The sequence below is a fragment of the Lolium rigidum genome, chromosome 3 (genome assembly GCF_022539505.1).
Source record: "Lolium rigidum isolate FL_2022 chromosome 3, APGP_CSIRO_Lrig_0.1, whole genome shotgun sequence".
In the NCBI taxonomy this organism is placed as follows: Eukaryota; Viridiplantae; Streptophyta; class Magnoliopsida; order Poales; family Poaceae; genus Lolium; species Lolium rigidum.
The window spans coordinates 307,643,785-307,666,275 of record NC_061510.1 but is presented as its reverse complement, the minus strand read 5'-3'; the positions used below and the strand labels follow the sequence as shown (position 1 = coordinate 307,666,275).

At 42.8% G+C, this 22,491-nt stretch overlaps 1 protein-coding gene and 1 long non-coding RNA gene across 2 annotated transcripts; one reads left to right on the top strand and one right to left on the bottom strand.

The window, feature by feature from the left end:
- Positions 1-2,263: 2,263 nt before the first annotated feature.
- LOC124696815 (probable indole-3-pyruvate monooxygenase YUCCA10) lies at positions 2,264-3,722 on the bottom strand. Its single transcript, XM_047229478.1, has 4 exons — positions 3,084-3,722; positions 2,759-2,992; positions 2,542-2,664; positions 2,264-2,443 (listed from the first exon to the last, which is right to left on the bottom strand). Exons 1-4 carry the CDS (start codon positions 3,693-3,695, stop codon positions 2,264-2,266), a joined length of 1,149 nt encoding a protein of 382 aa, XP_047085434.1. The 5' UTR covers positions 3,696-3,722.
- A 3,773-nt stretch (positions 3,723-7,495) lies between these two features.
- Positions 7,496-10,201, top strand: LOC124699824. Its single transcript, XR_007001534.1, has 4 exons — positions 7,496-7,624; positions 8,696-8,891; positions 9,396-9,513; positions 9,875-10,201. It is a non-coding gene; the product is annotated as an uncharacterized LOC124699824 (long non-coding RNA).
- The last annotated feature ends 12,290 nt before the right edge of the window (positions 10,202-22,491 follow it).

The window sequence follows — 22,491 nt, the reverse complement described above, 5'->3', positions numbered from 1 at the left end:
GCTACAATGTTGAATAAAATCGGAGATAACGGATCCCCTTGCCTTAGCCCCTTTTTAGTCTGAAAATTGTGCCCAATATCATCATTAACTTTTATCCCTACAGTACCCCCTTGTACAAAATTTTTAATACGATCACACCAAACTGGATCAAAGCCCTTCATCCGCAAGACTTGTTGAAGAAAAGACCATTTCACCTTATCATATGCCTTCTCAAAGTCGATTTTAAATAGAACCCCATCCATCTTTTTGCGATGTAATTCATGAATTGTTTCATGTAAAACAACCACTCCTTCCAAAATGTGTCTCCCTGGCATGAACGCCGTCTGAGTAGGTTTTACTACCTTATGCGCCACTCTCGACACTCGATTAGTAGACACCTTAGTGAATATTTTGAAGCTCACATTAAGCAGACATATAGGCCTATATTGCTGGATCTGAACCGCATTATCTTTTTTCGGTAGCAATGTTATGATCCCAAAATTTAGCTTGAATAGAGGAAAACCCCCAGCCTGAAAGTGCCCAAACATAGCCATTAGATCTTTTTTAATTACTTCCCAAAACCGCTGATAAAACTCCGCAGGGAATCCATCAGGGCCCGGTGATTTGTTGTGTTCCATTTGAATTATGGCTTCAAAGACTTCCTCCTCAGTGAAATTAGCCGTTAAAAGGACATTCTCTTCCTCAGACAGTTGAGGGATATCATCATTACGATTTTCTATCATTTCAAAAAAGTTGTCTTCAGGTGGCCCAAAGAGTTTCTTATAATATTCTGTAATGTAAACTTTCAAATTATCGTCACCGACAATGGTGCCTTCTTCTTGCTCTAATTGAAAGATTTTTTTCTTTCTATGTTTGCCATTTGCAATCAAATGGAAGTACTTTGTATTGTTACCTCCCTCCTGTATGTGTTTAACTTTAGCCCTCTGTGCCCATTTAATCTCTTCATCTCGTCGAATTTTATTCAGTTGATCATTCGCTTGTTTTAAATCCAGCCTCTCCCTCTCAGTTAGGGGGCAAGTTTCGGCTTTGATATCTAGAAAATCGATTAACATTAATAGACGTTCCTTTTCTTTTTTTATACTTTCCACTAAGATTTTTTGCCCAACCCCGCAAAATTTTTCGTAAATGCCTAATTTTGTTCTGCCAAGTCTCCATAGGCGTTTTGCCAATTGGACCAGCCGCCCATTCGTTTGCAACCAACTCATCAAAACCCTCTTGCTCAAACCAAGATAATTCAAAGGAGAAACGAGCCGTATTCCCCCGATGAGCCTTACTTCCTGAATCAATCAACAAAGGAGTATGATCTGACCCGGAGCGAGATAAAGCTCTAACCGACACTAGTGGGAATTTTTGTTCCCACTCCACACTTGCTAGCACTCGATCCAACTTTTCATATGTCGGAATGACTCGTCTATTAGCCCATGTATATTGGCGAACAGATAAGACGATCTCCCGAAGATTAAGACTTTCAATAATTGCATTAAATATAAAGGGCCACCTAGGATTAAAATTATCAGAACTTTTCTCCTCAGGCTTTCGTAAAATGTTAAAATCCCCCGCCACCAGAATAGGTAAATTTTCAGTATCACATAACCGAACCAATTCAGACAAGAACTCGGGTTTTCGTGTATCTTGCGCCGCCCCATACACAGATACTAAAATCCATTCAAAACCATCATGTTTCGAACGGACATGAATCTTGACACAAAAGTCCCCATTCTCCACCCTTTTTATATGAAGAGTTGAAGCGTTGATCCCAACAAGAATCCCCCCTGAACGACCAATCGGAGGCAAACAGAACCAAGCAAACTCAACACCTCCCGACAGCCCAGAGATGAATGAATTAGAAAAGTTCGATCTACCCGTCTCCAACAACGCAATAAAGTCTAACTGATATTCCCGAATAGCCTCTTTTACAAACAGATGCTTCCCAGGATCCCGAAACCCCTCACTATTCCAAGATAAACCTCTCAAACCCTCCATCTAAGAAAATGTTTTTTTAAATCTAGTTCGCGTGCTCCTACGAAGTGGTGCTTTATCATGCGATTTCTTTTTATTTCTCTTCTTAATACTGTAGACAACCGTAAGTCCAACAAAAAAAAATGAAGCTCTTTTACACAAGAGTAGACCTAAAGACCCTTGATGATATAGCATACAAGAGCAGAGCATATTCTTTAACAAATGTGAGCCTATACATGAAGATGTCCCAAATATATGAATAGTCTGACACAGTTGGCATGATGAACTACATATAGAGGCTAATTTAGCAGGACATAGAGCTTATCATAGACTTAATGTCATTGGCAATATTATTGGCATCTTCGGCGATACCGGCCAATCTTCTCCTCGCCAACCCAGCACAGTAGAGCCCATTTTCACCTTTCCAATGATTCGGATATTGTTTGGTTGGCAGCCCATTGTCGTTTAACATGCTCTCACCATTCTGCGCTCATAAATAACATATAAAATTGGTTTAAAAAATTAATAATTGTTATGCGGAGTCTAACTAGATTGGGGCAAATTTAAAAAAAATGTTAGTACCTTGAGCCACATATTCGCCGTGCTCTTGTATCCGGTTGCAAATACGATTGCGTGAAATGAGATTTCATCTCCGCTTTGAAATTTAACTATATTGCCCATGATCTTACTAATGCTTCCTTGAACCTGCAGATTGGTAAAGAAAATATTAATAAAGCGGCATAGTAAATCAACACATTGTATATGTAAAGGTCTATACCATGTCTGAGGATATACTTACATGGATGATGCCGTTTTTAATTAAACCAACGGTGCCGACATCAATCACGGCGGATCGGCCAGTTTTTGACTTGAGCATCATTGGACCCATGTTTGGCATTGTGATGCCATGCCTTGATAGGTCTCCAAACATGAATTTTGCCCCCATAACAAGGAGTTTATCCACTAGATTCAGCGGAAGATGGTGGGCTAGTGTCATCCCCAACCGGATTAGCTCCTTCGTCATTACATGAATCTGCGTCCACGATAAATTAAAATATCATTCTGGTGGTAGTTATACTAAGAAATTGTATCCTATTACCAAATAAAATATATAGTGCACATACCGGGCTTCTTACAACAATTGAAGTATTGACACCATGGGTCGCAAGGTCATAAGCGATTTCCATCCCAGAGTTGCCAGATCCAATGACCAACACACTCTTACCGGAGAAACTCTTGCCTGACTTGTATCTTGATGAGTGGATGATCTCACCCGGAAAATTTTGAAGTCCAGGGATCACCGGAATATTCTCTGCACTATTCTCACCAGTTGCCACAACAAGAAACTTTGCTGTGAAATTTATTCTTTTGCACTCTGCCATGTCATGAGCCTTGATGGACCAAACTTTTTTCTCGCTGTCATATGTTGATGACTTCACGCTAGTGAGATACTTCGGTTGAATATTGAAACACTCAATGTAGTCATCCACATACTTGACAAATAGGGCTTTTGGTATGTATGTTGGTGCATCTGCTGGATATGACATGTGTGGTAACTCACAAAACTCCTTCGCGAGATGCAGCTTCAAACGATCGTATGCGCGGTTGCGCCAAAGTGACGCACTGCAGTCCTCACGCTCGATGATGACATAGGGAATGGACAATTGTGTAAGGCACGCTGCTGTTGCGAGACCTGCTGGCCCAGCACCAACAATCAGCACCACTACTTTCTCCATTGCAAAGACAAGATTTGACGAACTTGTGGGAAAGGGTGCAGTGCTAGGCTAGGAGACTCAGAATAAGAAGAGGTACGTGTTTGCTTGCTATCTGAATGAATCTGTGGATGAGATAGTCACATATGAGGCATATATATGCTTGTAAATGTCGGGTGCCAAGATTAAGGGACGAGGAAAGAGATAAAGATCAATTGACACGTATAACCTAGAAATTGGAATGTTATAGATTTCATTGTTGGTGTGAAACCATGTCTGCTATAGAATAGGCAGGAAATGCAATCCTGATTGCTTGCATTCTTTTGGAAATTTACCAGCCATATTTGGGTATAGTGTGTAGTTTATTAGTATTTCTTTCTTTTAATTCCTATCATCATCAATAAAAAATCATCCAGGATAAAGATATGTTCAGAGTATATATATTCCAAATGTTTCTTTCCTTTCCTGTACTTGTTGGCAATATAAACTGAAATTTGATACGATAAGGATGAGTCAACGTCTCTCAAAATTTTGACCAAAACGGAAGGATTTCTCACTGTGCATTTATAAACATTATTATATGATTACTCAAGAGATCAAAGTGCATCTTCTGACAACACTGCATTAGACTAGGCATACCACAACATTTTGTCGTGTGAATGAACTATTCCACCTTGGTATAATCTGCACACTACATATGTGAACTATGGTGAAGCTTATTATCGCTCTTTTGCTTCTAGTTGATGGTTGCGCGCTAGTCGTGAATGTCTTATGTGCATGGAAATTTTAGATTACATAGGTGATGTAAAGTAGAAAAATAAAACAAAGAGTGAACCTTGTATTCTACTTGGATTTTTTATTTTGTAAAACATGAGAATAACAAAGATGCCATATGAGAAGCCGTAGTTTATCAACGAGGACAAGGAATAGAAGTTCTTTTAGTAATCAAAGTGATTGGCAAGAAGCTATTAAAACGGGCATGTGCATGACCTTTGCTTATTTTGCTATTTTGGAACACATGGTAAATAACAAGTAATTAAATGACTTACATGCACAAACACAACTAAGATCATTTTTTAGATCTGAACTTTAAATCAGTATTTGAAAAAAAGCAGAATAGTATTAACTCAAACATGTACATGGTTGGAATGTATAATTTAAATGCAGTTGAATCAGAAGATCAAATCCAAATGGCATAATTACAAGTGAACAAAGTAAAAAATAAATAGAAAATCCTTAATACTTATCGTTGTCTTCTCTTTTCTTTCTCCTAATGTTCTTCAAACCTGCAATCAAAAACATCAAAGACAGAGTAAGGATGATTAGTATGGGTTCATGTATGCATCTCTAGGAGAGATACATTGTTTTGTTTATGATCTTAATCCATGTGGCAACAAGAAGTGGTAATGTGGCGCCACCGAATACAACATGCACATTCTTGTTTGCACCAACTGCCTGTGCATGGAAATACATGAACTGCATTGTGCCTGCAAGTACATGAATGAGCACTTATGTGCATCTAGAGAACCGGAAACACACAACCTTTGGTCTAATATTGGATGACGATACAATCAGTTGTTATTTGAGAGTGACATACAGAACATAATGATGGAGAACCAAAGACTCTTTGACCGGGTATTAAGGAAGGATCTTTTCAAGTCTGTATACACCAACTCAATTTTTTGTTCTCTTACTTTTTTTTTTGATTCCAAATCCCTGTACAAAATATATGACAGGGTATTTCTGGATGAGCACAAAAGCTCGGTGTTTATAATTAGCCAAAATTATTTTGGGGCGTAAGATATTTCTTCTGGTTCCTAATTGTTCATACGTAGATGCTCATGATGACATTATTAATCATTTATATATGAAGCAAAAAATGTTCCTTGTTTACATAAAGTGGTCTATTTGAGCAGCTAGTTGCTTGTCTTCGATTTGTGGGAAGTGGCTTCGTGCGTGCATAGAGAGGTGGAATCCGGGTCACCATTCACCAAGCAGAGCTGAAGCCAGTTGCCGCATCTGTGCCATCGTTGCTTCATGTCACACCGAATCTGAAGGGCAAACAATGTGTATGTGAAGAGGACACCGGACGGTGGCAAGGGAGAGAGATCCACGGATCGTTGCAGAAGACATCGGTGTCTGTCACGGCACGCATATAGCTACTCTGACCACCAATTCATCTACAAATATATATTATTCATTGTTCTGCTGCGACGCGGGGACACATTACTGATATATACATCAAAAAACACATCAACTCGAAGTGTTCTTTCACTGGAGAGTGCCACAGTTGCTAACACTCGAGGTCACTCTTTCCGTGATAGGCTAACGCTGGCCCTGCAGTACGGACAATCGGCGCGAGACTGAAGCCATTGCTCCAGACATGCTGAATAGAAGACGTGCTTGCACTCATGCCGGTACCGGGCCTTCTGCAGCACCATGGTATCCTTCCAGGCATATCGAGCAGTCCACTGAGGACTCCCTGTCACCGCCTTCGATAGTTATTGGGAGAGTTTCTTCTCCTAGTTTGGAGACAGGTCTCGTACCTGGCGCTACCCCTACCACGTCGCTGCAAGGCCCTGCTGTGATTCGTTTAACTTTCACTACAACACAGTAAGCATTTTGGGGCACATTTTTTATATGCCTTAAAATGCTTTAAATTAGGGCACATTTTTTTAAATGCCCTAATAAGACATATCTATTAGGGCACATAACTGAATTGCCTTAAAAGATATACCTATTAGGGCACATTTTTTAAGTACCCTAATAGGCATATATCTACAAAGGCACATATCCAATGTGCCATAATAGATACATAGCTATAAGGGCACATATCATTATGCCACAATAGCTATATATCTATGAGGGCACATATTTAATGTGCCCTAATAAGTATATAGCTAATAGCTATAACAACACGTTAAATATTGTACTTTCTCTGGTCCAAAATTTTATGGTGTGTATACAATGAAAAGTTGTTTTGACTTGACTGAACAAAGGTACGTGTAATAAACGCACCATATTTTCGGCAGCGTCTCACACAAAACGCTGAAACAAACAAAAAAATGCCAGGGTGACTACGTATATGCCATGGGATCTGTCCAAATGCCGTAGTGGTCACTTGCGAGTCTATTCCTTCTCCGTCAAACGACCCGTGGTTGCTGGCTTGCTGCAGCCGATGCACGGTATTCATTCCTGTCAATCACCACTCGCCCCGCACAAGGTTCAGCCGGACCGGGTCAAACCCACAGGCCTGACCCCCACCTCTCTCACTCACCGCTCCCGTTTCACGCGAGCGGCGATCCCTTTTGGCGATGCGCCCGCGCCGCCGCAGCTTCGGCCGTCTCCGGCATCGCTTGCCGTAGTCGCTGCTCCGCCACCTCCTCCTTCACCGAATCCCCCTCCGACACACCCTCTCAATGCCCCAGCATGCACACACCCGCGGAAAACCCTAGCCGCATCAACTCGGGCTCGCCGGCATGGTTCCGGTGTCGCCGCGCGCGCCTTGGGCTCCCCGCGGCAAACCCTAGCTGCATCAGCTCGGGCTCGCCGACATGGTTCCGGCGTCCCCGCGCCTTGGGATCCTCGCCGCAGTGGTGCTCTCCAGCACCTGAGCGGACCCGACGCGAAACCCTAGCTGTGGGGCCCGGGCTCGAGGCAGGGTTCACGCGCATGCGCCTCCGGCTGCTCCTCCGGGATCCGGATCTCCCTCCTCGGCGATGAACACGGCGTCTGCCCTTCATCCGCGCTCTCCCACTAGGCGCATGGCTTCACGGCACCATCGTGCTGCCGCAGGTCGAGCTCTGATCCTGGGCAGCAAGAGAAACATGCGCGCTCTCGGGAGATGGCCTCCTCCACGCTGCGATGCCTCCTCCTGCTGCTGCCGTTGATCGACGCCCCATCTGTCTTCCTTCCAGATCAGGCGAGGATATCAGCGTCTTCTTCCTACGAAGGTATGAATCAAGTTCGCCCCCTTCCTTATCGTTGATTTTGAGGCCAGATTGTCTGCTCGAAGCGTTGCCTGCTGAAACTGAGCGGAGGAGTCCGGTGATTATCGGAATTTGCTTTACCAAATCATCAAAATACAGAGGGCAGTTGTGTTGTGTGTTGTGTGGCTAGCCGTCGCTAGCCGGATCAATCAGATGTGGAGGAGAAGGAGGATTTGGCTAGATCTATTTCTATTTGGTTGATGACCTCGGAGTGGCATCAATGTTGATTTTGATTTGATGCAGTGGTGTTCCTCGTGTTGTTGGAGCATTCATATTTACTGTAACCTAGAAGTGTCGTGGACTATAGTTTCAATTTTGTGAGTATATTATTTGGGGTAGATGCGATAGAAGTTCATGCCTGAACTGCCAGTATATGCAACCTAGAAGTGTTGTGTATTTAGTTGATACCAGTGCAATTTGCTGGAAAAACTGTTTTATTGGAGTACCATGCTTGTTCCTGTTGTAACATTCCATCTGATATTACTTATAGGAAATGTACATATATCTTTCTAGATTTATGATCATTGCTATCTTGGATAATTCAAACAGCTTTTCAGGTTGAAGCCTAACAAGTACGGTTGTGCTATAGAGATACTCTGAATTTATCTATGAAGTAACATTATCTTGGATTACTGCATCGATACTTGATAGTTGATATAATTGATAACTGCACAAGGCTTTTCTTGGATTGCTTTGTCACCTAGGGGTTACTGTTAATTATATGGTATATTATTGCTCATGTCTGGATAATGTAGTTGATTAAACAGAACATTTGTGTGACCCCTAGCCATTTTAACTTACCCGGATACATTTCTTGCAAACTTTTATATCATATGTCCTGGAAGTTTTTTTTTAGAAAACTAAGGTAGCGACTTTGTGATATACATGTACCATCATTGTCTTATTGGCTGGCAACACTTTGGTGCATGTCATGGTAGCTACATGCAACCTGCCATGGATTTTTCTTGAAATTTCTATGTTTTCTATAATAGAGGCTTGTGATAATGGATTGTTATTTTTTCTATGATCCTGCAGAAGACAAGCTTGTGATCTGCAACCGGGGAGAGGCACCTCAGGGTGCTCCGTGACAAGATGCAGCGTAACGAGCATGCCAGCACGCTGGAGGTGCCCGGCGTCACGATCACTGTGCGTATGCTCTTGTTCAAGACCCACATCGAGGCTGCCAATTACAACCTTGGCGAGGCCCCGCAGGTCACCCAACTTGGCACAGGTTCGTCGCACTCATCTCAGTGTCTCCACAGGCTAGTAAATGATGATATTCTAAACTTTTGCCACATTGCCTGACTTGGGTTGAGAAAATTAGATTGGGTTTTCACCGTTTTTCATTTGGGAAGTGTTATCTAGCTTACACACTTATACGTGCTCTTCTCGCTGCCTCTCGACAGTGTCGTGTAGTTCACCATTTATATCATTTCGAAATGATTTGTGGTGTTGTTCATCTAGACCCCCAGTGAAGATTATTGTTCTAAAAAAGCTTAGTTTGCACGTTATAAAGGAAATTTATTTTCAGAAAACAATTGCCATTAACTAGCTTAGTGATATCTAGCCAGTCAATTACAGAGACTAAAACTTCAGAGCTGTGTTTGTGCGCGTGTGGATTTTGTTCATTGGTGCTACTTGGTTGGGAGTTCTAGATACATACGGCTGGGTTTTTTTTTGGATTCATTTATGATTCTTAAATGAGAATGTCGTAATGCAAGTACAGACACTGCAGGGGAAGTTGCTTCAAGGCTCTGTTGAACAGAGGAGAGGAAGCGGCCAGACGGGACGAGGTTGATCTCCATCATTAGTAGTCATCGACGACGGCAGGTCCAGATGGGTCGAGCCAGCAGGTACATGCCTTGTTCTGCTCACGTAGAACAACCGATCATATTTTCTTTATGTGTAACTTATAAATAGTTTGTGCATCTTGGTCTGGAGTTGTGCATGCTAATGCTAGAAGTTGCTTTGTTGCATCAGCTGGGCTTCAATAGTTGATATTTGGGATGGATTGAAATACTGTTTTGCTGTCTTTCTGCCCATTATTTGCTCTGGATAACATTATGCATTGTTGCTCATCTGAGACATATTGGAATTATTGCACTTCTGCATGAGGCTTGGTAAATACTTGGTTTTTATCTTTCATAGAAAATGGTAGTTCTATACTTATACAAGCAACTTTCTATTCTGAGTTATCCTTTGTTGATTTTGCAGTATGTTTCCAAAATCTACTCATGACCTTTGCAACAAAGATGTTCAGAAACTTGTCTTCCCATCCTAGGCTTGAGAAGACCAAGTTCACAAAATCTACTCATGTGACCTTTGCAACAAAGATGTTCTGGAACTTGTCTTTCCATCCTAGGCTTATCGCTTTTAGACTTAGCTTGTACTTCTTCAGTCATTTATCTGTGAACATGGCCAACGATCTATGTGTTTGCTTACCATCTGCTTATTATAATGCCCGTGGTATACTTTTTGTCCTGTTAATGTGCTTATGTTCCTTTTATGAATGATGATTAGGAAGTTGTAGGCATTGTATAATTCAATCTCAAATCCTGCCAAAACTGCAGGAACTCTATTCTTCTTGTTCTCTGAACTACAGGTCATATGTACTGTTATTATTCTAAACCGAATTTTGTATGTGCACTAGAAAAGTTTTCAGGGCACATTTTTTATGTGCACCCAAAAAAATTTGGGGGCACATTTTGGGCGTGCCCTTGAAACTTTTCGGGGCACATTTTGGGCGTGCCCTTGAAACTTTTCGGGGCACATTTTGGGAGTGCCCTTAAAAGTTTTCGGGTCACCTTTTTTTTGTGCCCTAAAAAGTTTTCGGGGCACATAAAAAATGTGCCCTCAAAATTTTTTGAGGCAGATTTTGGTGTGCCCTCAAAAGTTTTCAGGGCACACTTTGGATGTGCCCTTCAAACTTTTCGGGGCATGTCCAAATTGTGCCCTAAAAGGTATACCTATGAGGGCACATATTTGAAGTGCCCTTAATACTTTCCGAGTAGCCGGTAAATTCGGCACATTTTTATGTGCCCTTAAATGTTTTTAGGGCACATTTTACATATTTGAGGGCACTTAAAAATGCCCTAAAATCCCTACCGTGATGTAGTGTTTGTGGGTTGACAGGGAGGCACTGGAGTTGAAGCGAATGGTTTGGCCATCCAGGCTGCTGTCCTTTGATGTGCAGACACCAGTTTCAGAAGAGAGATGAGGCCCAGCTCGAATGGTTCGTACTGGTGCTGTTTGCCTGCAACAACTGGGAAATGTGGATCAATGAAGAACTGCGAATATTGTAGCACGTAGACTTGGTGCTTAAAACAAGCCAACAGTGTGAGCTAAATTGTTGTCAGACCTTCTTCCCGCAAACAAGTCTAGGCTTCGGAGTCTTTGATGAAGCCTCTCCTTTGCTTGCTGAACCGCATCAGGAAGTCGGTCATTTGATGTGTTGGTGCTCAATCCTGAACTCAAGAGTTTGTCCCTTGTGGGCTCAGTTATGCTTTTTCTTGATGCCCCACAATCTCTCTGGCTACCCCGAGTAATTTCATAGCTCTGCGCTTCATAGATTGACAGATGAGAAAAAAAACAATCTAGTTTATACTGTAATTATCAATTAGTTAACAGTATAATGGAACTACTAGGGCCTCTCCACAGCAATTTAACATTTTGAACCGTTCGATCGGATGATCTAACGATCTAAAGCTCTCTTACTGCTCCCGGACAAGCATCCTTAGCGAAACGTTATGCTTCATTACCGATCGATCCATTTAAAAAAGCCTATTTTCGTTCTACCGGCCCGTTTCATTTTAGGGCTGCTACTCTCAAAATTGTGTTAGGCCACACCATATTACATGGGCCCTGAAAGGATTTAACAGGTCATTACAGCGGACCGTTTTGATAATTTATCGTGAACAAGGAGTGGGCCGCGCGGCTACAAGAAGACGTGTCGTCGGCACCCTGCAGTTTCTCTCTTCGATGCGAAGCAATATGCAGAGGTGGTTAATGATAGGAATCATGGCGAGGAAGCTCTGCCATCTCCCTTCCGTTATCCGTTACTTCCTTAATAGTGTCTGGCCGGCGGTAGTCGAATCAATCTCTCACGCCTCCTTTTTATGTTGGGATCCCCTTGATCGTCATCTCACTTTCCTTCTCTCGCGAAACCTAATCGCGCCCTTGCGCTGGCGGCGGCAGCGGACGGCGCTCAGATGCCGGTGGCATCCTCTCTCGCCTCTACCCCATGGCTCTTCTTTCCCCTCCCATGGCAGTATATCGCGCCGCCACGCTCTCTCCTCGTGGTCGATCGCGTGTCTTTCTGTCCGATCGAATGATTCAGTGACAAACAGGCTCACCGCGCACGAGTGGCTAGGAGTAACAGCTCCAATATTCCTTCTCGTATATTTTAAAATATATAGCCTAGCCCTTTTCAACAGTTCGGACTTTTGGAAAACTTGGCTAGTGCATCAATCTAATATGGTATCAGAGCCACGAGGTCTCAAGTTCAAACCCCGGCTAACGCACTATTTAATCTACTATGAATAGTTGCAGCCCCTGATTACCCACATCTAGTGTCTTCCCCTAGACGTGAGGGGGAGTGTTAAAATATATAGCCTAACCCTTTCCAACAGTTCGAACTTTTGGAAAGTATAAACCTTTCTTGTACCAGCTGCAAAAATCGGTTCTATTTTGCTCATCTGTGTTTCTGCGAACTGCTGAGGGGCTTATGGGAAGCTGTGTTGTGCGTTGTCATGTCAGGTGCTAGAGCGCGGGAAATTCAGTATCATGACTTGCATCAGGGGCGTTGAGAAGGTGTATACGTGATCTCGCTCTGATTCCTCCTATTTTTGGTGTTGCGCACTGATATTGCAACAGATGGAGTTATATTTACGGTGACTCGGATTCCTCCTTTTTTAAATCATTGATTCTTTTTTAGTGCTAATTGAACTAGAAAGGTAATCCCAATGATCAATGTTAGTTGTAGCCTCTATCTGAATGCTTCTAATTGTGTTTTCAGGATGATCAAGGAGAAAGTGGCAAGATCATGTAAGAATAAGAAAAATGATGCTATTGTCGGCACGTGATCCACCATCCTACCCAATTAACGTCTCCCTCTTAAATCATTTGAAGATTTAACAAAGACTATTTGGTGCGCTGGCATACACTGACCTGGACATTCTCGCACCCTTCACCTTGTTCGAGAGCTATGCTGAGCTAATCGGAAACTTGCAGATGGTGAAGCTGCATTTCAACGCCCAGGTAATAATGGAAATCAGAGATATTTTCTCTCTTCTCACTGTGCTCTGAGTTTTCTCTCTTCTCACTGCAATTTAATTTTAATATTTATACTAATTTTAGGATAAAAGGGTGTATTAGCCAATCACATCCATTTATAAAAAAAGACTCTTATATAGATTAGATGTTGTTTGTCTACAACAACCCTACTTTTGTATATGTGAGCTGTAATTTCTGCCCAACAGACAAATCGTTATCATCAGGCTACATATTGATGCTTGTTCAAAATTCACAATTAAAGACCTAATAAAAATCAGAAAACATGCAAATATCAATATGAATCAGTTGGTACTCTTTGATTGATTACGTTAACACAGAACCTTGTTTTGGCTTGATGTTTATGAAGTATTCATATATAGTGCAACTTCGACTATGTGAAGTTTTAGAATAACCATGTGTGATTATTTTGATGTGGAAATTAATTGATGCGTGGATCATTGATAAGTGATACATGATTCTTCTATAAAGCAGTGAACATTTGTAACTTGGATTCAGCAATTCTATGTCATCTCGTGAAAGCATATATGTACTATGCTGCCTATGCCACTCAGAAGAAAAACATGGCCTGGCCTCTACCAAGCTGCTTTGGCTGAGACAATCCTTACACTGACGTTTCCCCAGATCAATATATAATTATTTTGGTACTCTTGTTTCAGGTAACTGCTATTTATCCACCGAGTGAAGGCTATCTGTTGCTCCTTGAGCTAGAGTATATTTTTTCACTTATCTTTTGGAGTGTGTTACTGCAGTGGCCAATTGTATAAATCAATGCATGCAGAGTTATATAGATGAAAAGAAAAGGGAATATGACATCCACCTTAGTATTTATTATGTGTTTGATAATTTTATTCTTCTATCGTTAAAACGGACGGGCGCGGCAACGCGCGCTACCATGATCTAGTGCTTCACAAAAGTTGGTACAGTAAGGCAAACTGAATTTGGAAAACGTTCAGACTTTTGTATTGCATCTCGTATAGCAGATGTTCATGTAATCATGCATTTGCTTCTTTTCTTTACCAAATTTATATAAAAAAGCAAGAGAACCTATGTAAGAAATTTTAGATTAATAAAATGACTAAGAATGTCGTTTGCAATCCGTGAAACTCTGTGGATTTCTAGGTCTAACATAAACTGTTCTGTAGAACAATAAGTGGAAAACAGGTTGCACACACGGCATATTTGCAGCTAGTTGCATTCTAATTGCCACATGTTCAAAGTTGGAAACACTCGCATCACCTCCAAAAAGGCCAAAACTGTAACCAAACTAAATGCACACTTTTTTTGACCATGGCTAAATGCACACTTCAATTTTATCCTTGTTACAATTCAGATAATTTTGTCTTTCCATAATATAATGTAAATCACCCTCTTCTTTTACGACACAAAGGCATTTGCTATCAGTAATTTAACACTGAAACAAACGACCTGTATTGGATCAGACTGACATGGTTTGTTTCCTTAAAACGTTGACCAAACAAACTAACCATGTCAGCAGAAACAAATTCTTGAGTAGCTCTTTACAAAATGTAAAATGACATACTATAAATCATCAATTAAGAGTAGCATTTGAATCAAGTGTTAATCCGCAACCCCACTCATGACTGAAATCTCCCTATTTTCTGCGAGGACATTGCTTATGTTCCTTGCCAAAATATTTGGTTTAAGAGGACCTTGTCAAAACAACAAGCAATTAAACTGTTTAGACCGGTCACGATAAAAGACCTCAATTCCCAGAATCTATTTAACATAACTAATGGTCTGAAATTTTGCAGTGATTCGACGGGAATGCTTTTTTTGTTTTTGTTTTTGCAACACAAAGCATGACATGCTCCAGGTTCCACTATCAGAAGATAACGGAGCAAAGTGTTGTTTGTGTTGCATTTCACCAAAGGCCAACGAAGAATAAGAAAAAGACCTAAAAAAGAGTTACATGGTCTGGGAGAGCTGCAGAATATCCACCAGGCATAGCCTGGAAGCCCCAACACCTGAAAAGAGAACACCAGCAGCACCCAACTTAACCTGCCTTTTCATCCTTGCTAAAACTCCAGTTTCTCACATCCATCATCTACAAGATCAAAAGAGACCTAAACGTACCACAACATTTTTTGGGTAACCAGGGCATATATATACACGAGTTTTTTTAGTGACAACTCAATGCACAGGACGATGGCGACCATCACGCTGCCTCTTCATCTGTTGAGACATCCTGACCTTCAATTCTCAGCGTGTGATTGGAAAAAAAGCAGCCATACGGGCCTGAAGAGTTGTCGCTTGGAGTTGGAGTGCCTCCGCACCATTCAGGATATCAGCCTTGTCTGGCTCCTACACTCCATTATTTTTGTTTCACAAATCCGGGGCTCCTTTCTGTGCACATAGAATCGATCATTGCATGCTCTTGTTTGCTACCCACTAATAATGAAGTGAAGCATTTCAACAAACACAGGACATGCATCTCCTACGCTGGATTATCCGGAACGGAATGCCCCCTCCACTCCTCAGTTTCTACCGCAAATTCGCAAAGGATGGAAACAGAGGCAGAGGCGACTGTGATATGGTGATCGATCATACCGGCCTGTGGTGCGCGGAGCGAATGGAGGGGTGAACCTGGCGGCGGGCGGCAGCGGGTGAGCCGTCGGTGGGCTCCGCCGGCGGCGGCGCTGCAAGTAGAAGAGCGTAGCAGCGATCGGCATGCAGCCACCGAGAGAGATAAATCCTCGCCTGTCCTCGTACAGTGGCACCGCATCTTGCTACTTGTTCCGCAGCCGCCTGGCCGTCAGGCAACGTGTGTGTGCGTGCTGTCTCGCCACCGTCGTCTCCGATCTTCCCGCGTCGTTTGCAGCCCAAGTTGCACCTGTCCGCTTGCGCGCCCCGGGTGAGATAGCGAGAGCCCCTATATGCTACGCTTTAAGCGATGACAGGGACCAAAATCGCTTAAGGGAAGCCAACATGGGCCAGGCCCATTTACGTCCAAGGTCACGCGAGCTGCCATACTTTGATCGATCGCAAGACTACATTGTCTGTTTTCTTGTTGTTTTTTTTATATTGAAAATATTCAAATTTTGAAATGATGAAATCTGAAAAATTGTGAGTTGCTTCAATGATCAAATTTGAAAAATTTTGAATCTAAAAATGTTCGAATTTCAATATGTTCAAATCTGAAAAATGTTTAAATGTGAAAAATCTTCAAATTTTAAAATAGTTCAAATCTAAAACAAAGTTCAAACATTAAAAATGTTGAATCTGAGAAATATTCGAATTTTAAAAATGTTCAAAGCTAAAAATTGTTCTCAACTAAAAAATGTTCAAATTTAAAAAATGTTCAAAATATGAAAAATTTCAAAAATTAAAAAAATGTTCGGGTTCAAAAAGTTACAAAATACAAATTTGATTTTAGAAAAAAACAGCCAGAAAATCCGGAAAACAAGCGAAACCGGAAGAAAAACCAGAGAAACCCAGAGAAAATCGCCTAAACTCAAGAAAAACCGGAGGAAACATACTGTCCTCGCTAAATGGGCCGGCCTAGAGATTACTGCCGCTGTGCGGTGCGCCCGATCCCTCCCGCTACAAGCGGAGAGTAGGGATTGCCTGAGATAGCCAACGCGCCGGCTTTTGTCCCCATGCCTGTAAGTGGTCACGGGCCGTCCACGGCTCCGCCTGCCTAGCCCAATTAAATCCTTTAAGTGAGGACCCACGGTCAATGGAGAAAAACCTGATGGACAGTAGCGGCCTGTCCACCACCGCCGCCACGCCGCTCACAACCTCCAACTCTGACAAACGCCATGGAAAATCCGCCCCCTCTGCTCACCACCTCCGCATCAAGGATCTTCCCTCTCCGTTGAATTGGCCGCACCTCCCTCCCTCCGCCCCCCTTCTCCGGCCACCACCAAGCTAACCCTGCCCCTCGAGCAGAAGAGTCCCAGCCAAATCCATGGGGAGCAGCCGACTGCCGGCCAGGTCCTTGAGGAGGGAGATATCCTGCGAGATCCATGGGGAGATGCAGGGCGGTAAGGAGATCCTACGGAAGAATTTGTCTCTGAATTCGTCTAGCTGTTGTTTCATGTAGACTTGGGTCATGTAAACTATTTTGTCTCTGAATTCGTCTTGTTGGTCACCACTATCTACCCAGCATCTGAACTGATCAGCATCTCAATTAATTGGCCATGATTGTTACTGCTTTGTAACTTGAAGTTTTAGTGATAAAAACTTGTTCCATTCTCATTAATAAAACCTAGGATTTTCTATCAGCAAGCTGCACTAACATGCATACATTGGCAATTATTCTTGATTTACTTACAAAGTTACAACACTATGAGACTGGTCCAACATTTGTTCTGATATAAACTTTATTTTATACCATAACAGTGAGTGTGAGTAATCCGTCAACTTTAATATAACCTGTATATATAATCTGTCATTTTTTCTATGAACTGTACGTGCAATCTGTCATTTAATTTTATATGAACTGTAGATGTAATCTGTTGTCTATTTTACCAATTTTTATGTACTAGGACTTTGTATAAGCTGCATTGATGATGTAAATAGTGGTCTCATGGTGCACTGAAATTCGTTGTCTGTAGGTTACACAATCACACATTCAGATAAAGTATGTCCAACTCCAGGGACCAAAAGACCACTTTTAGGGCTAGTAGTAGCTCAAGAGCAAGAAAGGCCTCCAAAATGATTGATGCCAAGGTACGCTTGTCTTCTTATACTAGATAAGACCATGAGTGATTTATGCTAGTACTGACCATGTGATGTTATACATGATCTAATAACATGGTTAGTACTCTGAAACACTAGTAGAAAAGGGGGCTTCCATACCATCCTATTAGTCCCCAAAATGTTTGAACCGCGACTAATAGGGTCTTTAGTCACGGTTCTGCAGGCGAACCGCGACCGAAGGTCTGAGCCCAGCGGGCTCGGTCGACAGCTGGTGTACAGGCGGGTCTTTAGTCCCGGTTAGCCTGGCCAACCGCGACTAAAGGCCCACCCCTATAAATACACTTTAGCACACTTCACTTAGCAACTTGGTGTTCCACTTCTATTCACAAGTGGTGGTGGGTCTGGCTTTGATCCTCTTATGCACACAAGGTGTTCAATAAAATGCCCGAGAGCATGAAACAAACATGATATGAAGTGTTCGAGCCACACTTAAGCTTTCTCATTTATTTCCTCCTCGATCGCGGTTAGCAACTTGAACCTTTCATGTGTCATTGATAAAATATGCATGTGTGTAGTTTATAGTTTAATTTCTATTATTTCTAGCTAGTTAATTAGTTTAACAAATGCATGATGGTTAATTATATACGTTATATAATAATAGTGCAGATGAATCGGCAATGGATATACGGTGACCGACTCTGTGACGAGTTCATTACGGGTTTGAATGATTTCCTCGCAGTGGCTAATGCGAACAAGCAGGGGGGTTTTGTTATATGTCCATGTGCTCGTTGTAAGAATCAGAAGGGTTGCTCTTCCTCAAGAACCATTCACGTGCACCTGCTTCGGCACGGTTTCATGCCAAGCTATAATTGTTGGACCAAGCATGGAGAAAGAGGGGTTAGAATGGAAGAAGATGAAGAAGGGGATGATATCGATGACAACTATCCTGATCATTTCGGTGATACTTTCATGGAGGATGCTGAAGGAGGGGAAGCAGAAGGGAAAGGTGAAGAAGAAGCACGTGATGAGTCCGCTGATGATTTTGGTCGGACCATTGCTGCTGCACGGAGACGCTGCGAAACTGAAAAGGAGAGAGACCTGTACAAGTTTCTTACAAAGCAGGAACTCAAAAGTGAAATTCTATTTTCTTACCATTTTGGGTGAGTGTTTCTGTCTTGTGCATATTTTCTTTTGTTTACTCCATGCTATGTCTAATCGATGAGTTGTTATGCATGACTATGCATGTAACGTGTCCGCAGGTTCCACTGGATTCTGCTAATAATTCAGTTTGACAACTCCAGAGTTCTCGTCATGAACTCTCTGAATATGGAACCAAAGCATTGGGTCGGCATAAGATTATTGCTGCAAAAGTAATCATTTTCAATCATTTGCGCACTATATCGGCCTCTTTCGTTCATTTCCTGATATCAAGTAACTAATAACTCCCTTGTTCATTTAATTTCTTTGCCCTGTAGGTTTTGGAAACGGTTCAAAGATGAAATAACCGGTGAATTCAAAGATGAGCTAGCATTTAGAAGGTTAGCTAATGTGGATACTCAGCCACCGGGGACCAATCTATGTGGATACTATGTTTGTGAGTTCATCCGGGGACTCACCTCTGGGTGGAGGGCTCAGGATATCAACTTGCGGAGGAATGACTTGCGGAAGAAGCTTAGTCCAGAAGCTCGCTTCCGACCAATTCAAGAGAAATTAGCAGGATTTTTGATGAGGAAAGTCCTCCATCCTAAAGGAAAACACTATTACGAGGACTAAGAACTTCTGCTGCCGTAAATTATATATGGAAACTTGTTTGAAGTTGTATATGGTCACCCAAGATTGAATATTATATATTCCTCTTGAATTTTTCTTGTTTAAAATTTCAAACTTGTTTGAAATTGTACATTCATATGCATCAATGTGTAACGTGTATATAGTAGCGTAGAATAAGTGTACTAAAACTTCTTTAAAATTAAAATAAAATATAAAAAAATGAAACACAACAAAAAGAAACTAGATTTAGGGGGGTTAAAACCCTAAACCTGCGGAGACCTTTAGTCCCGGTTGGTCTGGCGAGACACGACTAAAAATACTCCGCCCCGACGGATGCCTGCCGCCCATGTGGATGGGCCTTTAGTCGCGGTTCGTAAGCAACCGCGACTAAAAGGGGGCTTTAGTCGCGCATAATTAGTCCCGGTTGCTAAAGTGGGACTAAAGCCTGTTACCAACCGGGACTAAGCCCCTTTTTTCTACCAGTGAAACCTCAGAATAGTAATACATTTGAATAGTTTTGTTTCCATTTGAACTAGTAGTGGACAACTACTGCATCCACAAGACCACAACAGCATGGGAAAAAATTATAAGTATGAGATGGTACAGAAGTATTGCAGGTTATAATTTATTCTTGTGTTTTAAAATTTGTAGTGAGATAAAAAAAATTGTTTATTGAAGTGAAGACTATACATCTTGTCCAAATCTGAAGGCGGCGACTTCACACCGTGCAGCTCCCATCCCATGGCTTTGACCTCCAGATATGGAGCCTTGTAGGGGTGGATGGGCATGTGCTCTCTCCAGAAGAAATCCTTGGCCGACAGTGGCGGCCACGGCATCGGGGACGTTTCTGACGCTGCCTTCCTTCTTGGAGGCGACATCGAGGTACAACCCCCCCCCCCCTCCTTGGAGGCGACTTGTCCTATGTTGCGCATCCGTGCTCTAGGGTGAGCCGCTCTGTCTCTTAACGGTACAACACCCATGAAACCAGGACGAGAAGGCAGGTGCCTTCTTCGGGGGTGAAGACGGATGACACATTGGTGATGATGACTTGGGATTTGATCAAGGCGGGTTCTGTCTACGGTGGCGTGTCTAGCTTTATGTCGTCCTCTGTTATCTTCTGATCTTGCCGATGGTCAAAGGCCTTGAAGCCGAAGCTGTATTTCTTGTTTATTATTTGCTTGCTTGTTGTTTGAGGCATGTAAGCAGGTATTTTAGCACCTTGTACTAATTTCGGCATTATTAATTTAACGCGGGGCTACGGATTCCCCTTTTAAAAAAGGGTTGTACCTGAGTTTGAGAAATAAGTAATGCTCTAGCTATTCTATACATGATTTTTTGATCGTTCTTGTGTAGTTTTGGTACGATTCGTACAGTGCAATTAATGTGTATTAGCGAAAGCCGAATGCCTGTACTAGGCTGATCGGGGCATGAGGTGCTAGACGCGCTGGATTTTCCTCATGGAGCGCTGGCGGGAATAAGAGTGCTGCTATACACACGACAATAACTATCCGATATCCGGAGGGGGGCATTTTACATTATCTCCACTACTATTAAGAGCGAGAGCGGCAGATCCAAACGATCTTAACCATCTAATCATCCAAACCAGCGGCTCAGATTACCGTAAAACAGTGTTAGACGGCATGATCCCACGTCTAACCAAATCAAACTGCCAAAGCTTTTCTCGCTAATCAAACCTCCGTGGCTCTGCTCCCTACCCCTGCGAGTGTCCCACATCGCCACGATCCCCGGAGACGCTGCCCTGCACGCGCGCCTGCTGGCAACCGTCCTGCCCGCCGTCGCGGCCCTGCAAGTGAGGCAAGCCCTGCCCTGAGCCGCCCTGACCGGGAGGACACTTGGGGTGCCGGCAGACGCTGACGCCGTCGAATCTCCATGGAGCACCACAGGCGGCTCCATCTCCGAGGCCCACCGCCTTGCACGCGAGCCCGTCTCGTCCATCCGCGCATGCCGCCGCGTAGCCCCCGCAGTCTCCCTGCTGGACGTGATTTGGGCGACGCCGCACTGCAGGCCGCTGCGGCGCACGGCGACGGCTCACTGTGCTGCCCGACCCAGCCGCCTCACTGCACGCCCTGCCCGATGCGGTTTGAGGTATCTCCAAGCCTTCGCACCGCAAGCCGACGCCGGCACCAGCGCGTACTCTACGCAGACCCTAGCCATCAATCTCGCAGGCGAACCCCGGCCATCAATCGTCTGATGCGGCGAACCAGGTCCATCAATCTCTCTCTCTCTCTTTCTCTCTCAATCTGGACCTGCTGATCTCTCTCTTCAATGTACATGAACATTTTCTACGTTTTTTTCCCCAGGAGATAGCGATGTTGCGGGTGTTGGCGAAGGCGGATTTAGGCGTGTTCAAATTATTCCTGATGCGTATCGCATGTTAGCTGCAAAATGGCAGGCATGGCTACTTCCAGTTGAGGTGCATAGAAACTTACCTATTTTGAATTCAGTAAACTGGACATATAGGGTCAACGTTGGTGATAGCTCTAATGATATTTTTGGCAAGCAACTAAAGAAATTCTCCAGTGGTTATGCATGTAATTTGTCTGAATGTTTTGATGTGGTTGGTTCATATTTTGAAAGTCTGAAACAACTCTGGAAACTCTGAAAATATGCAAGTTTATTTCTGTCACTAGACTGCTGGATTAAACAACTAGCACCAGAAATTGAATGTGCACCTAATGGTAACTGCTGGAAGTAGTGTTATTGCCCTTTAGATTGGATTATTTGCGCAGTGGTTAAGTTTATTTTTTATATCAAATCTTTTTCGTATGGTATTTGTTTGGCTTCTTTAGACTGGAACGGCTGTTTTACCTCTTTTGGTTCCATTCTTTATGTCAGGAGTCAGGACAATCCCAAACTCGCTGCTGCCCAGCGAGGTTAGTTCATGCTTGTAACTTACTTCATTGTGATTGTATGATACTCCGGTTCACATTTCACCAAGTTAGTTTGGTAACTTAAGAATCGGTTTCGAAAAGTGAAATGGCGGAGTGAATGCCCATAGCACTAGGTTTTAGTGCTGTGTTGCTAAATAGTGGATACCGCGAGACCTTCTGCCTTTCTACCAAGTAGCATTATGTTTTAGTATTAGT